The 16,078-nt window shown below is 41.7% G+C and overlaps 1 protein-coding gene across 1 annotated transcript; it reads left to right on the top strand.

Annotated features, from left to right (window-relative positions):
- Window positions 1-113: 113 nt before the first annotated feature.
- On the top strand, window positions 114-8,569 carry LOC139582967 (protein ARV1-like). The gene is made up of 5 exons (XM_071413497.1): window positions 114-252; window positions 612-731; window positions 895-1,048; window positions 1,273-1,494; window positions 6,126-8,569. The coding sequence occupies exons 1-5, from the start codon at window positions 160-162 to the stop codon at window positions 6,251-6,253; spliced, it is 717 nt and encodes a 238-aa protein (XP_071269598.1). The 5' UTR covers window positions 114-159; the 3' UTR covers window positions 6,254-8,569.
- The last annotated feature ends 7,509 nt before the right edge of the window (window positions 8,570-16,078 follow it).

The raw sequence follows: 16,078 nt of genomic DNA, 5'->3' as shown, positions 1-16,078 counted from the left end.
CTGGAGCTTTGGTAATGTAGTTCCCGTGTTCCTACTCCCCATCGTGAACTGAACTACCAGTCAAACTGCAAACGACTACAACTCCCAACCAATCACGCACAAATCCAGGAAGTCAGGTTTTTCAAGCCGGTTTCTATATCGTTACCAACATAAAACAGAATGGCAAAGCGGTTTACATGTGTTGAATGCAATAAGGACGCGCACGAGCTTCACAGAGATTACAAAAATGGGATCTTGAAGATAACCATATGTGTGAGTTGACTAGCTGGCTCATGTTGATTTATTGGTGAAGATATTAGCTAGCTAACTGGTGATGCTAAGCTTAGCTAGAAATTATCCAAAGGGACCTGTGACTGCCAGCTGTGTAACTTAGCTAGCTGGGTTTCTCTGCTCTGTTTCTATTCAAGTTATGATGCCTGATGATGGATAGCTAGCTGAAATGTATATAGAGTAAGTGTTAGTGGTTGGGTCTCTACCCTTATAACAGAGAAAACAGTAAGCTAGATATCTAGTTTAGCCATAAAAGCTGGAGAAATGCTTTTTAAATGTTTAATTTAACCTTTATTTAACTAGGCAAGTCAGTGCTTGTGGTCTGTCTCTATTTCTTTCAGGGATCCTGCCAAAAGCCTGTAGACAAGTATATTGAATATGATCCCGTCATTATTCTGATTGATGCCATTTTATGCAAAACTCAAGCATTCAGACACATTCTGTTCAACACTACATTGAACGTAAGTACAGTAAGACACTGAAAAGCTATTCACTAGAGTCAGAGTACAGTGCACGCTTTAGACAATGTATACAGCTTAATCTACATTGCATTGCATTTGCATTTACTCTGCAGACAGAGACTCAAGAAATGATGCCATGTCTTGTTGATGGTTTCTTCCACAGATTCACTGGAAGCTGTGTGTGTTTTGCCTGCTGTGTGAGGCCTACCTGAGGTGGTCACAACTTCAGGGATCTGAACAGAGCAATGACCCTGCAGACATCATTAGATACACCAAGGAATGGGATTTCTATGGCATGTTTGGGGTGGCAGCTCTTGGTGGGTATATAAAGCATGGAAAAATAACAGCCACATTATTATTATTATTACTACAACTCATGCATTTTATTAGCAAACATGCATATGACAATGTTAATAGCAATGTTATAACAATGTTTCCAAGTGTAGGGGAAGTGACAAATCCTGCTTTCTTTACACATTCATTCCATACAAATGACAGCCTTCTGATGGTTGGTGCTGATTTCATGTTCATTTGTCCACAGAATTGGGTGCGTTCTCTGTCGGAGTGCTGTCCTTCCTGTGGCTGGTGCAGTGGTTGCTTGGCTTTGACTTTGAACTGAGCTTACTGCTGAAAGCCCTCCTGCTGTCCAGCTATGGCAAAGTCCTGCTCATCCCTGCAGTCATATGGGAGCATGACTACTCCCCACTCTGCTTCAGCCTCATCAAGCTGTTTGTGCTCACGTCCAACTCTCAAGCCATAAGAGGTACATTAAACAATTCCTCCATCAGTGTTGCAAAGCTCCCATTAGTCACTCACATTTAGCTCCATCTCTGTTCTTGACAATTCAGCGAGGGATTTGGAGGGAAAATTGGTTGAAAAGTTCTTATTTCTCATTATTGATACTAGAATATAACCTATTTCATACACGACATGACCAAAAGTATGTGGACACCTGCTCGTCGAACATCTCATTCCAATATCATGGGCATTAATATGGAGTTGGTCCCCCCTTTTGCTGCTATAACAGCCTCCTCTTTTCTGGGAAGGCTTTCCACTAGATGTGTGAATATTGTCTGCAGGGACTTGCTTCCATTCAGCCACAAGAGTATTAGTGAGGTCGGGCACTGATGCTGGGAGATTAGGCCTGGCTCGCAGTCGGCGTCCCAATTCATCCCAAAGGTGTTCGATGGTGTTGAGGTCAGGGCTCAGTCAAGTTCTTCCACACCGATATCGTCAAACCATTTCTCTATGGTCCTCGCTTTGTACACGGGGGCATTATCATGCTGTAACAGGAAAGGGCCTTACCCAAACTGTTGCCACAAAGTTGGAAGCACAGAATCATCTAGAATGTCATTATATGCTGTAGCTTTAAGATTTCCCTTCACTGGAACTAAAGGGCCCGAACCATGAAAAACAGCCCCAGACCAGTATTCCTCCTCCACCAAACTGTACAGTTGGCACTATGCATTGGGGCAGGTAGCGTTCTCCTGGCATCTGACAAACCCAGATTCATCCGTCGGACTGCCAGATGGTGAAGCGAGATTCATCACTCCAGAGAACGCATTTCCACTGCTCCAGAGTCCAATGGCAGCGAGCTTTACACCACTCCAGCCGACGCTTGGCATTCTGCATGGTGATTTTAGGCTTGTCGGCCATGGAAACCCATTTCATGAATCCCCCCATGAACAGTTCTCGTGCTGACATTGCTTCCAGAGGCAGTTTGGAACTCGGTAGTGAGTGTTGCAACTGAGGACAAAGATGTTACGCGCTTCAGCACTCAGCAATCCTGTTCTGTGAGCTTGTGTGGCATACCACTTCGTGGCTGAGCCGTTGTTGCTCCTAGACGTTTCCACTTCACAATAACAGCACGTACAGTTGACTGGGGCAGCTCTAGCAGGGCAGAAATTTGACGAACTAACTTGTTGAAAAGGTGGCGTCCTATGACGGTGCCACGTTGAAAGTCACTGATCTCCTCAGTAAGGCCATTCTACTGCCAATGTTTGTCTATGGAGATAGCATGGCCATGTGCTCAATTTTATACACCTATCAGAAACGGGTGTAGCTGAAATAGTCAAATCCACTAATTTGAAGGGGTGTCCACATACTTTTGTATATATAGTGTACATAAATCACCATAGATACCACATTTTCAATTAAAGGGTAAATGGACAGCTCACATGGTATTGATTGGGAGGCTAGGAGCACTAGTGTGCACCAGCAGATGGCAGCTCTTACTCCTAGCTTGAATCTATGTTAGAACATGAATTCAGTTGTTCCCTAGAGTTACTAAAATAGGCAGTTTATAAATAGTTCCAAAACTGTCCAAAGCTAATCCATTAATTAACTGGCTTACTCTTGCATTATGCTTTTTTTTTTTGTTAAACAATCAGCCGTGCATGGCAAGCATTTGTCTCTGTGTGCCGCTGTGATTTGTCACATTTCACAGGATAATGGCCTATTGGATTTTTGTATCTGTTTATTGCACTGATGGGTTATTCAGTTTCCTGACAATAATGATTAAATGGAAGTATTTCTGCAATGGATTTGATAAGTTGATTTAATCATTAAACCCTATTTGTATGGGATTCGTTTTACTGGGGGACGTTGGGTAATGTAATTGTGTGCACGAGCACAAAACACCACGTCTGTCATTTTAGTCCCGTCCAAATCTGCCATGTCAGTAATTTTGGGATGGCAGGAGAGTAACAATTCCAGCCAGAATAACCTACTATTCTTTTGGCAAACTCCAAAGTCCTTTGAAAATACTAGTCCCTTGTGAATAGACATTCCTGTGTTTTGAGAGTAATGTCTGAGTTTGACAGGTGTTGCTCACAGTTTGAGCAAGAAAACAATAACTGATTCGATAAATTGAACAAAGTGCTGCACATAGTTTTTATATATGAACGGCTTACATGTATCAACTTTCACAGTGAATGCTTTTATGTACAATGCCTTCAGAAAGTATTCAGACCCCTTGACTTTTTCCACATTTTGTTAGGTTACAGCCTTTTTCTAAAATTGATTCAATAGTTTTTTTCCCTCATCATCAATCTACACACAATATCCCAATGACAAGCAAAAACAGGTTTTTATAATTTTTTGCTAATTTATAAAAAATAAACTGAAATATCACATTTACATAACTATTCAGACTCTTTACTCAGTACTTTGTTGAAGCACCTTTGGCAGTTATTACAGCCTTGACTTCTTGGGTATGACGCTACAAGCTTGGCACACCTGTATTTGGGGAGTTTCTCCCATTTCTTCTCTGCAGATTCTCTCACGCTCTATCAGTTTGGATAGGGAGCGTTGCGGCACAGCTATTTTCAGGTCTCTCCAAAGATGTTCGATTGTGTTCAAGTCCGGGCTTTGGCTGGGCCATTCAAGGACATTCAGAGACTTGTCCCGAAGTCAGTCCTGTGTTGTCTTGGATGTGTGCTTAGGGTTGTTGTCCTGTTGGAAGGTGAACCTTCGCCCCAGTCTGAGGTCCTGAGCGCTCCAGAGCTCTCTTCATCAATGATTTCTCTGTACTTTGCTCCATTCATCTTCCCCTCGATCCTGACTAGTCTCCCAGTCCGTGCCGCTGAAAAACATTCCCACAGCATGATGCTGCCACCCATGCTTCACCGTAGGGATGGTGCCAGGTTTCCTCCAGACGTGACCCTTGGTATTCCAAAGAGTTCAATCTTGGTTTCATCAGACCAGAGAATCTTGTTTCTCAAGGTCTGAAAGTCTTTAGATGCCTTTTGGCAAACTCCAAGCAGGCTGTCATGCCTTTTACTGAGGAGTGGCTTCCATCTGGCCACTCTACCATAAAGGTCTGAATGGTGGAGTGCTGCAGAAATGGTTGTCCTTCTGGAAGGTTCTCCCATCTCCACCGAGAAACTCTAGAGCTCTGTCAGATTGACCGATTGCTCAGTTTGGCTGAGTGGCCAGCTCCAGAAAGAGTTTTCGTGGTTCCAAACTTCTTCCATATAAGAATGATCTGTGCCTCGACACAATCCTGTCTGAGCTCTACGGACAATTCCTTCGACCTCATGGCTTGGTTTTTGCTCTGACATGCACTGTCAACTGTGGGACCTTTTTATATAGACATGTGTGTGCCTTTCCAAGTCATGTCCAATCTATTGAATTTACCACAGGTGGACTCCAATCAAGTTGTAGAAACATCTCAAGGATGATCAATGGAAATAGGATGCACCTAAGCTCAATTTCGAGTCTCATAGCTCCCGAGTGGCGCAGCGGTCTAAGGCACTGCATCTCAGTGCTAGAGGCATCACTGCAGACCCTGGTTCGATTCCAGGCTGTATCACAACCGGCCGTGATTGGGAGTCCCATAGGACGGCGCACAATTGTCCCAGCGTCGTTAGGGTTTGGCCGGCGTAGGCCGTCATTGTAAATAAGAATTTGTTCTTAACTGGCTTGCCTAGATAAATAAATAAACAAAAATACAATTTAAAATAAAATCATAGCAAAGGGTCTGAATACTTGTGTAAATAAGGTATTTCCGTTTTTTATTTGTAATAAATTAGCAAAAATGTCTATAACCCTGTTTTTGCTTTGTCATTATGGGGTATTGTGTGTAGATTGCTGAGGATTAAATTTTTTTTTTTAATCCATTTTAGATTTAAGGCTGTAACAACAAAATGTGGAAAAAGTCAACGGGTCTGAATACTTTCCGATGTTTTGGGCGCATGAATTGAATACTACCAAATGCATCAGTTAAAAAATATTGTGCCTATTAAATGTAACCCTTGCTGTTAATAGATGGCAATGCAGCATACAACTGACCTAAACTTTTTGAAATTATAAATTTACTTTTTCATCCATAAAACGCATCTCAAGTGCATGTGCACTGTTTAGCTCACGTCTGAAGGCTGGGGGGCATTTAGGACATCTACTGCGGATCGCTAAAATATCCGAATGATTATGATCACACTTCCTCAATTCAAATATTATGGCGACACTATACCAATGATGGCTGGTATGGTTTAGAAACTCGGGAACCAAGCTCAAGTTATCAGTGTAGCCCTGTTATGGCCTGGACCTATTGAAATATCTTCACACCTAGGAAAAAAACTCCAGGTTTCCATCATAACTGTCAATATATTGAAAAAAATTAAGAATTACAGGCTGCAGTTTTGAAAGAACTAATCCCGTCCGAATCGTCCTCTCGAATAACGGACATTCTGGGGTAATAATTATATAATCAACGTTCTCTAGTAATACTAGTCCCGTGCGAATAGGGCTTTAATCTCATTCGTATAAATGTTTTTCTATTCTACAGCAAGTAGGAGTTTACCATGATTTCAAAGATGTTCAGAAGAAGTACTTTTCCTGCATATTGTCATGTTTGTGTTCTTGCAAAATGTGATCATTTTCTCTCTTTTCCAGTCATTCTAAACTGCAGCAGAAGGCTCTCCCTGATGGCTGTGTGTGTGGGTCTGCTGTTAGAAACGTGCGTAGCCCAGGCGTTGCAGACGCTTCCATGGAGCATACAGGACTTCCTGCCGTTCCAGTGACCTGTTTCAGGCCAGTCCTGAAGAACACACTGTTACAATGGCACCTATTATACCCTGGACCAGAGTGGTGAGGAGAAACTGGCAGTGCTGTGTGGAGTGTGCCTAGTGATATACAGTGATTTCCAAAAGTATTTGGACAGTGACAGTTTTTTTTACAACACTTTGGATTTTAAATTATACAATGACTGATGTTAAAGGCCCAGTGCAGTGAAAAATGATTTTTTTCCCCCTGTTTTGTATCATATTGTACAACAGCTGATGAAACTGACACTGTAATAATGTAAACAATTTTATCAGTGTTATTTCCTGATTTGTTTCTGGTTGAAAATAAAAATCTACACATGACCTTCTAAATCAGCAGGTTTGCATGAGCGGGAGCTTTGGCTTGCCTGGTGACATCAGCAGGTGGTAATTGGTTAATAAACCAACAACAAAGAATTCCAAACATATCTGCCAATAACAGCTAGTTTTCAGTTTTCTCTTCCCTACTCAGACCACTCCCAGATAGGTCTAGCAAAATTCCTGCTTGATAAATATTTGTTTGCTAAAAAAAACTATTTTTGTTAATTTTGATGGAAAACTAATACAGTAAGGTACCTAATTGTTACCCAGAAATTATTTGATCTTGTTATAAAAAATAGTTGCATTGGGCCTTTAAAGTTAAGACTGTCGGCTTTAATTTGAGGCCATATTCATTCATATCAGTTGAACCGTTCAGAAATTGCATAACTTTTTGTACATTGTGCCCCCATTTTAGGAAACCAAAAGTATTTGGACAAATTCACTTATGTGTATTAAGGTATTCAAAACTTTAGTAGTTCCCATATTCCTAGCATGATATGACTACATCAAGCTTGTGACTACCAACTTGTTGGATACATTTGCAGTTTGTTTTGGTTGTGTTTCAGATTATTTTGTGCCTAATAGAAATGAATGGTAAATAACGTATTGTGTCATTTTGGAGTCACTTTTATTGTAAATAAGAATAGAATATGTTTTGGAACAGTTCTACATTAATGTGGATGCTACCATGATTATGGATAATCTTCATTGTAATTAATCGTAAATAATGATGAATGAGAGTTACAGAAGAACAAATATCATACCCCCCAAGACATGCTAACCTCTGACCATTACAATAACAGGGCAGGTTAGCATTTTTTTGGGGGGTATGATATTTATGCCTCTAACTTTCTCAATAATCATGATTTACGATTCATTCAGGATTATCTGTAATCATGGTAGCATCCACATTAATGTAGAAGTGTTTAGAAACATATTCTATTATTTTTTACAATAAAAGTGACTCCAAAATGACACAATACATTATTTACCATTAATTTCTATTGAAGCACAACCAAAACAAACTGCAAATGCATCCAACAAGTTTGTAGAGTCACAAGCTAGATGTAGTTAGTCATTGAGTGCTTGGAATATTGTACCAAATACTAAACTGCTGATACACATATAAGTGAATTTGTCCAAATACATTGGTTCCCTAAAAGGGAGGGACTATGTACAAAAAGTGGTGTAATTTCTAAACGGTTCACCCAAAACATTTATAATAATCAAATAAAAAAACCTGATAGCCTAAACTGCACTTTAACCTCATAGTCAATGTATAATTTCAAATCCAAAGTGCTGGAGTACAGAGCCAAAACAACAAAACTGTGTCACTGTCCAAACATTTCTAGGCAAATACTGACACTGTGGACCTGACAACAACCTCTCTGTTGGGATTGGAGTTACTGAGGACACGGGACATTCCTGAGGCTATATGTGAAAATATCTACCATTATAGAAAGCAAGGTAGCACATAGTGAATGTATTCTTAATTCCATGCAATGCCAAAAACCACAAGCTGTGTAAGCAAAAACCACAAGCTGTGTATAAGCAAAACATACTTTGGTATGGAACAGGTGTGTGTGTGTGTGTTACAGAAAGAACTTGCATTGATGGGCTTTACAGTAATCACATTTATTGTCTTAAATTGTTTTGAATTTAAGCTGTAAAAAAGAGCAATACTCTCTTGGTGATCAAGCCTGTATGATTAAGACTAGGAACCGTGGAATGATAAGCATTTGACACACATGCTCACAGAGGCTGGCTTTATGTGCTAAGGCCCCTTGAGACCTTCTAATCGGTTATGTAGTGCATAGCCAGATATCAGTCTGCATATTTCCTGACCAAAGCCAGCTGCTTTGTTAGTATTTCTTAACTGTATAAAGCACACAAATCTGTCCACTGGAAATGCTGTTGTTGTATGCAGACAGAGCCTAAAGTCAGTGTGAATAAAAGTATATTTTTGATAACGCACTGATTTTTCCAGCAGGTCTCATTTGTTGTTTCTCTCTTCCTTTTTTTACAGTGATATATATATTTTTAAATACATGTTTCTCATTCCTGCCATAACTCGGGTTCAAATGTAATGCTAAGATGCATGGTGTGCTCACAAGTTGTAACAGGACTTTACATTGTTGAGTGAACTTTGCCTTGGAATGTTTTGTTTGGTATCTTTACCTTGATACCTCAACTGGATCTGAGCATCTGTCAGGCTGAATGGTCCAGGATGACAAACAGTCATTGTTTTTAGACCGCTTGCCTTTCAAGCACATGTGGAATGAGAGGAGAGAAGATTAAAAAGTGTATCCTGAATAAATACTGAGTATCAGTATCTTATCCAATCAAGAAGGCATGTCAAGTAGAAGCTAACAACCTGCAGCCTGCAGTGCTAGAACAGAGATTCATCCCCACATGTTCTCAGGGCACATACTGTTAAAACCAATAAACAGAGATCTCCTTAAGCCTTGCGTGCTGACCCAGCCCAGTGCTTTCAAACAGTGGGAACGTGTTATGAAAGGCCTCAGGTGGTCGCGGGTAATTGTAGATCCATGCTTTGAAAGATTCCACTGCTTGTGAAACTCACCGATGTGCCTTAAGGACATGTCAAAACTGGTTTTAAACCCCTGTAATAATCCTTCCAAATAAAATACACATACCTAGCTCAGTGTTGGTAATTGAGAAAGTCAAAGTGTTCCACTTACAAAGCATGTAGAGGTCTGTAATTTTTATCATAGGTACACTTCAACTGTGAGAGAAGGAATCTAAAACAAAAATACAGAAAATCACATTGTATGATTTTTAAGCATTTTATTGCATGACATAAGTATTTGATAACCTACCAACCAGTAAGAATTCCGGCTCTCACAGACCTGTTAGTTTTTCTTTAAGAAGCCCTCCTGTTCTCCACTCAGTACCTGTATTAACTGCACCTGTTTGAACTCGTTACCTGTATAAAAGACACCTGTTCACACACTCAAACAGACTCCAACCTCTCCACAATGGCCAAGACCAGAGAGCTGTGTAAGGACATCAGGGATAAAATTGTAGACCTTCACAAGGCTGGGATGGGCTACAGGACAATAGACAAGCAGCTTGGTGAGAAGGCAACAACTGTTGGCGCAATTATTAGAAGATGGAAGAAGTTCAAGATGACGGTCAATCACCCTCGGTCTGGGGCTCCATGCAAGATCTCACCTTGTGGGGCATCAATGATCATGAGGAAGGTGAGGGATCAACCCAGAACTACACGGCAGGACCTGGTCAATGACCTGAAGAGAGCTGGGACCACAGTCTCAAAGAAAACCATTAGTAACACACTACGCCGTCATGGATTAAAATCCTGCAACGCACGCAAGGTCCCCCTGCTCAAGCCAGCGCATGTCCAGGCCCGTCGGAAGTTTGCCAATGACCATCTGGATGATCCAGAGGAGGAATGGGAGAAGGTCATGTGGTCTGATGAGACAAAAATAGAGCTTTTTGGTCCAACTCCACTCGCCGTGTTTGGAGGAAGAAGAAGGATGAGTACAACCCCAAGAACACCATCCCAACCTTGAAGCATGGAGGTGGAAACATCATTCTTTGGGGATGCTTTTCTGCAAAGGGGACAGGACGACTGCACCGTATTGAGGGGAGGATGGATGGGGCCATGTATCGCGAGATCTTGGCCAACAACCTCCTTCCCTCAGTAAGAGCATTGAAGATGGGTCGTGGCTGGGTCTTCCAGCATGACAACGACCCGAAACACACAGCCAGGGCAACTAAGGAGTGGCTCCGTAAGAAGCATCTCAAGGTCCTGGAGTGGCCTAGCCAGTCTCCAGACCTGAACCCAATAGAAAATCTTTGGAGGGAGCTGAAAGTCCGTATTGCCCAGCGACAGCCCCGAAACCTGATGGATCTGGAGAGGTCTGTATGGAGGAGTGGGCCAAAATCCCTGCTGCAGTGTGTGCAAACCTGGTCAAGAACTACAGGAAACGTATGATCTCTGTAATTGCAAACAAAGGTTTCTGTACCAAATATTAAGTTATGCTTTTCTGATGTATCAAATACTTGTGTCATGCAATAAAATGCAAATTAATGACTTAAAAATCATACAATGTGATTTTCTGGATTTTTGTTTTAGATTCCGTCTCTCACAGTTGAAGTGTACCTATGATAAAAATGACAGACCTCTACATGCTTTGTAAGTAGGAAAACCTGGAAAATCGGCAGTGTATCAAATACTTGTTCTCCCCACTGTACAGTGCATTCGGAAAGTATTCAGACCCCTTGACTTTTTCCACATTTTGTTATGTTGCAGCCTTATTCTAAAATGGATTTAAAAAATAAAATAACCTCATAAATGTACACACAAAACCCCATAATGACAAAGAGAAATCAGGTTTTTAGACATTTTGCGAATTTACTACAAATTAAAAGAGAAATACATTTACATACAGTAGAAGTTGGACGTTTACATACACTTAGGTTGGAATCATTAAAACTCATTTTTCAACCACTCCACCAGTTTCTTGTTAACAAACTATAGTTTTGGCAAGTTGGTTAGGACATCTACTTCGTGCATGACACAAGTCATTTTCCCAACAATTGTTTACAGTCAGATTATTTCACTTATAATTCACTCTATCACAATTCCAGTGGGTCAGACGTTTACATACACTACTATGCCTTTAACAGCTTGGAAAATTCCAGAAAATGATGTCATGGCTTTAGAAGCTTCTGATAGGCTAATTGCCATCATTTGAGTCAATTGGAGGTGTACCTGTGGATGTATTTCAAGGCCTACCTTCAAACTCAGTGCCTCTTTGCTTGGCATCATGGGAAATTCAAAAGAAGTCAGCCAAGACCTCAGAAAATAAATTGTAGACCTTGACAAGTCTGGTTCATCCTTGGGAGCAATCTCCAATCGCCTGAAGGTACCACGTTCATCTGTACAAACAATAGTACGCAAGTTTAAACACTATGGGTCCACACAGCCGTCATACCGCTCAGGAAGGAGACGCATTCTGTCTCCTAGAGATGAACGTACCTTGGTGCGAGAAGTGCAAATCAATCCCAGAACAACAGCAAAGGACCTTGTGAAGATGCTGGAGGAAACAAGTACAAAAGTATCTATATCCACAGTTAAACGAGTCCTACATCGACATAACCTGAAAGGCCTCTCAGCAAGGAAGAAGCCACTGCTCCAAAACCGCCATAAAAAAGCCAGACTACGGTTTGCAACTGCACATGGGGACAAAGATCGCACTTTTTGGAGAAATGTCCTCTGGTCTTATGAAACAAAAATAGAACTGTTTGGCCATAATCACCATCGTTATGTTTGGAGGAAAAAGGGGGAGGCTTGCAAGCCGAAGAACACCATCCCAACCGTGAAGCACGGGGGTGGCAGCATCATGTTGTGGGGGTGCTTTGCTGCAGGAGGGACTGGTGCATTTCACAAAATAGATGGCATCATGAGGCAGGAAAATTATGTGGATATATTGAAGCAACATCTCAAGACATCAGTCAGGAAGTTAAAGCGTGGTTGCAAATGGGTCTTCCAAATGGACAATGACCCCAAGCATACTTCCAAAGTTGTGGCAAAATGGCTTAAGGACAACAAAGTCAAGGTATTGGAGTGGCCATCACAAAGCCCTGACTTCAATCCTATAGAAAATTTGTGGGCAGAACTGAAAAACCGTGTGCGAGCAAGGAGGCCTACAAACCTGACTCAGTTACACCAGCTCTGTCAGGAGGAATGGGCCAAAATTCACCCAACTTATTTTGGGAAGCTTTTGGAAGGCTACCCTAAACGTTTGACCCAAGTTAAGAAAGGTAAAGGCAATGCTACCAAATACTAATTGAGTGTATGTAAACTTCTGACACACTGGGAATGTGATGAAATAAATAAAAGCTGAAATAAATCATTCTCTCTACTATTATTCGGACATTTCACATTCTTAAAATAAAGTGGTGATCCTAACTGACCTAAGACAGGAAATTTTTACGAGGATAAATGTCAGGAATTGTGAAAAAGGTGTATGTAAACTTCCGACTTCAACTGTAAGTATTCAGACCCTTTGCTATGAGACTCGAAATTGAGCTCAGGTGCATCCTGTTTCCATTGAATATCTTTGAAATGTGTCTACAACTTGATTGGAGTCCACCTGTGGTAAATTCAATTGATTGGACATGATTTGGAAAGGCATACATCTGTCTATATATGGTTCCACAGTTGACAGTGCATGTCAGAGCAAAAACCAAGCCATGAGGTCGAAGGAATTGTCTGTTGAGCTCCGAGACAATATTCTGTCGATGCACAGATCTGGGGAAGGGTACCAAAAAATGTCTGCAGCATTGAAGGTCCCCAAGAACACAATGGCCCCCATCATTCTTAAATGGATGGAGTGTAGAACCACCAAGACTCTTTCTAGAGCTAGTTGCCCGGCCAAACTGAGCAATCGGGGGAGAATTGTGGTCAGGGAGGTGACCAAGAACCCGTTGGTCACTCTGACATAGCTCTATAGTTCCTCTGGAGATGGGTGAACCTTCCAGATGGAAGCCACTCCTCAGTAAAAGGCACATGACAGCCCTCTTGGAGTTTGCCAAAAGGCTCCTAAAGTCTCTCAGTCCATGAGAAACAAGATTCTCTGAATCTTGGCCTGAATGCCAAGCATCACATGTGGAGGAAACCTGGCACCATCCCTACAGTGAAGCTTGGTGGTGGCAGCTTGGTGGTGGCATATACAGTATACAGTAGCAGTCAAAAGTTTTGACACACCTACCCATTCAAGGGTTTTTCTTTATTTTTACTATTTTCTACATTGTAGAATAATTGTGAAGACATACAAACTATGATATAACACATATGGAATCATGTAGTAACCAAAAAAGTGTTAAACAAATTATTCAAAGTAGCCACACTTTGCCTTGATGACAGCTTTGCACACTCTTGGTATTCTCTCAACCAGCTTAATCTGAAATGCTTTTCTTACAGTCTTGAAGGAGTTCCCACATATACTGAGCACTTGTTGGCTGCTTTTCATTCCCTCTGCTGTCCAACTCATCCCAAACCATCTTAATTGGTTTGAGGTCGGGTGATTGTGGAGGCCAGGTCATCTGATGTAGCATTCCATCACTCTCGTATTTGGTCAAATGGCCCTTACACAGCCTGAAGGTGTGTTGGGTGATTGTCCTGTTGAAAAACAAATGATAGTCCCAATAAGCGCAAACCAGATGAGATGGCGTATCGCTGCAGAATGCTGTGGTAGCCATGCTGGTTGTGTGCCTTGAATTCTAAATAAATCACGGACAATTTCACCAGCAAAGCACCCCCACACCATCACACTTCATCCTCCATGCTTCATGGTGGAACCACACATGCAGAGATTATCTGTTCACCTACTCTGCGTCTCACAAAGACACGGCAGTTGGAACCAACAATCTCAAATTTGGAATCATCAGACCAAAGGACAGATTTCCACCGGTCTAATGTCCATTGCACGTGTTTCTTGGCCCAAGCAATTCTCTTCTTCTTATTGGTGTCCTTTAGTAGTGGTTTCTTTGGTGCAATTCGACCATGAAGGCCTAATTCATGCAGCCTCCTCTGAACAGTTCATGTTGAGGTGTGTCTGTTGCTTGAGCTCTGTGAAGCATTTATTTGGGATGCAATCTGAGGTGCAGTTAACTCTAATGAACTTATCCTTTGCAGCAGAGGTAACTCTGGGTCTTCCTTTCCTGTGGCAGTTCTCATGAGAGCCAGTTTCATCATAGTGCTTGATGGTTTTTGCATCTGCACTTGAAGAAACGTTCAAAGTTCTTCAAATTTTCCGGATTGATTGACCTTCATGTCTTAACGTAATAATGGACTGTTGTTTCTCTTTGTCTACTTGAGCTGTTCTTGCCATAATATGTACTTGGTCTTTTACAAAATAGGGCTATCTTCTGTATACCACCCTTACCTTTTTACAACACAACTGATTGGCTCAAACACATTAAGAAGGAAAGAAATTCCACAAAAGGGTGGCTACTTTGAAGAATCTCGATTATAAAATATATTTAGATTTGTTTAACACTTTTTTTGGTTACTACATGATTCCATATGTGTTATTTCATAGTTTTGATGTCTTCACTATTATTCTACAATGTATAAAAAATATTAAAATAAAGAAAAACCCTTGAATGAGTAGGTGTGTCCAAACTTTTGACTGGTACTGTATATTTTTTAAGATAAGATTAAAATGGGTTTGGTCTAATTGATTAAAAAAAATAACATGTACATGATATATGCAAAAGTATGTGGACACCCTTTCAAATTAGTAGATTTTGCTATTTCAGTCACACCCATTTCTGACAGGTGTATAACATCTACCATACAGGCATGCAATCTCCATAGACAATCTTCAGACATTGGCCGCAGAATGGCCTTACTGATGAGCTCAGTGACTTTCAACGCGGCACCATCACAGGATGCCACCTTTCCAACAAGTCAGTTCGTCAAATTACTGCCCTGCTAGAGCTGCCCCGTTCAACTGTAAGTGCTGTTATTCTGAAGTGGAAACATATAGGAGCAACAACGGCTCAGCTTTGAAGTGGTAGGCCACACAAGCTCACAGAACGGGACCGCCGAGGACTGAAGCGCGTAACGAGTAAAAATTGTTTGTCCTTGGTTGCAACACTCACTACTGAGTTCCAAACTGCCTCTGGATGCAACGTCAGCACAAGAACTGGTCGTCGAGAGCTTCATGGAATGGGTTTCCATGGCCGAGCAGCCGCACACAAGCCTAAGATCACCATGTGCAAAGCCAAGTGTCGGCTGGAGTGGTGTAAAGCTCGCCGCCATTGGACTCTGGAGCAGTGGAAAAGCGTTCTCCGGAGTGATGAATCACGCTTCACAATCTGGCTGTACGACGGACGAATCTGGGTTTGGCGGATGCCAGGGGAAGTCTACCTGCCCCAATGCATAGTGCCAATTGTAGAGTTTGGTGGAGGAGGAATAATGGTCTGGGGCTGTTTTTCATGGTTCGGGCTAGGCCCCTTAGTTCCAGTGAAGGGAAATCTTAATGCTACAGCATACAATGACATTCTAGATGATTATGTGCTTCTAACGTTGTGGCAACAGTTTGGAGAACGCCCTTTCCTGTTTCAGCATGACAATGCCCCCATGCTCAAAGCGAGGTCCATATAAAAATGGTTTGTCAAGATCGGTGTGAAAGAACTTGACTGATCTGCACAGAGTCCTGACCTCAACCCCATCAAACACCTTTGGGATTAATTGGAACGCCAACTGCGAGCCAGGCCTAACCGCCCAACATCAGTGCCCGACCTCACTAACGCTCTTGTGTCTGAATGGAAGCAATTCCCGCAGCAATGTTCCAACAGCTAGTGGAAAGCGTGGAGTGGAGGCTGTTATAGCAGCAAAAGGAAGACCAACTCCATATTAATGCCAATGATTTTGGAATGAGATGTTCGACAAGCAGCTGTCCACATACTTAGCAGCTGTCCACA

The sequence above is a fragment of the Salvelinus alpinus genome, chromosome 8, assembly GCF_045679555.1.
Source record: "Salvelinus alpinus chromosome 8, SLU_Salpinus.1, whole genome shotgun sequence".
NCBI lineage: Eukaryota > Metazoa > Chordata > Actinopteri > Salmoniformes > Salmonidae > Salvelinus > Salvelinus alpinus.
This window is presented reverse-complemented; position numbering and strand designations above follow the sequence as displayed.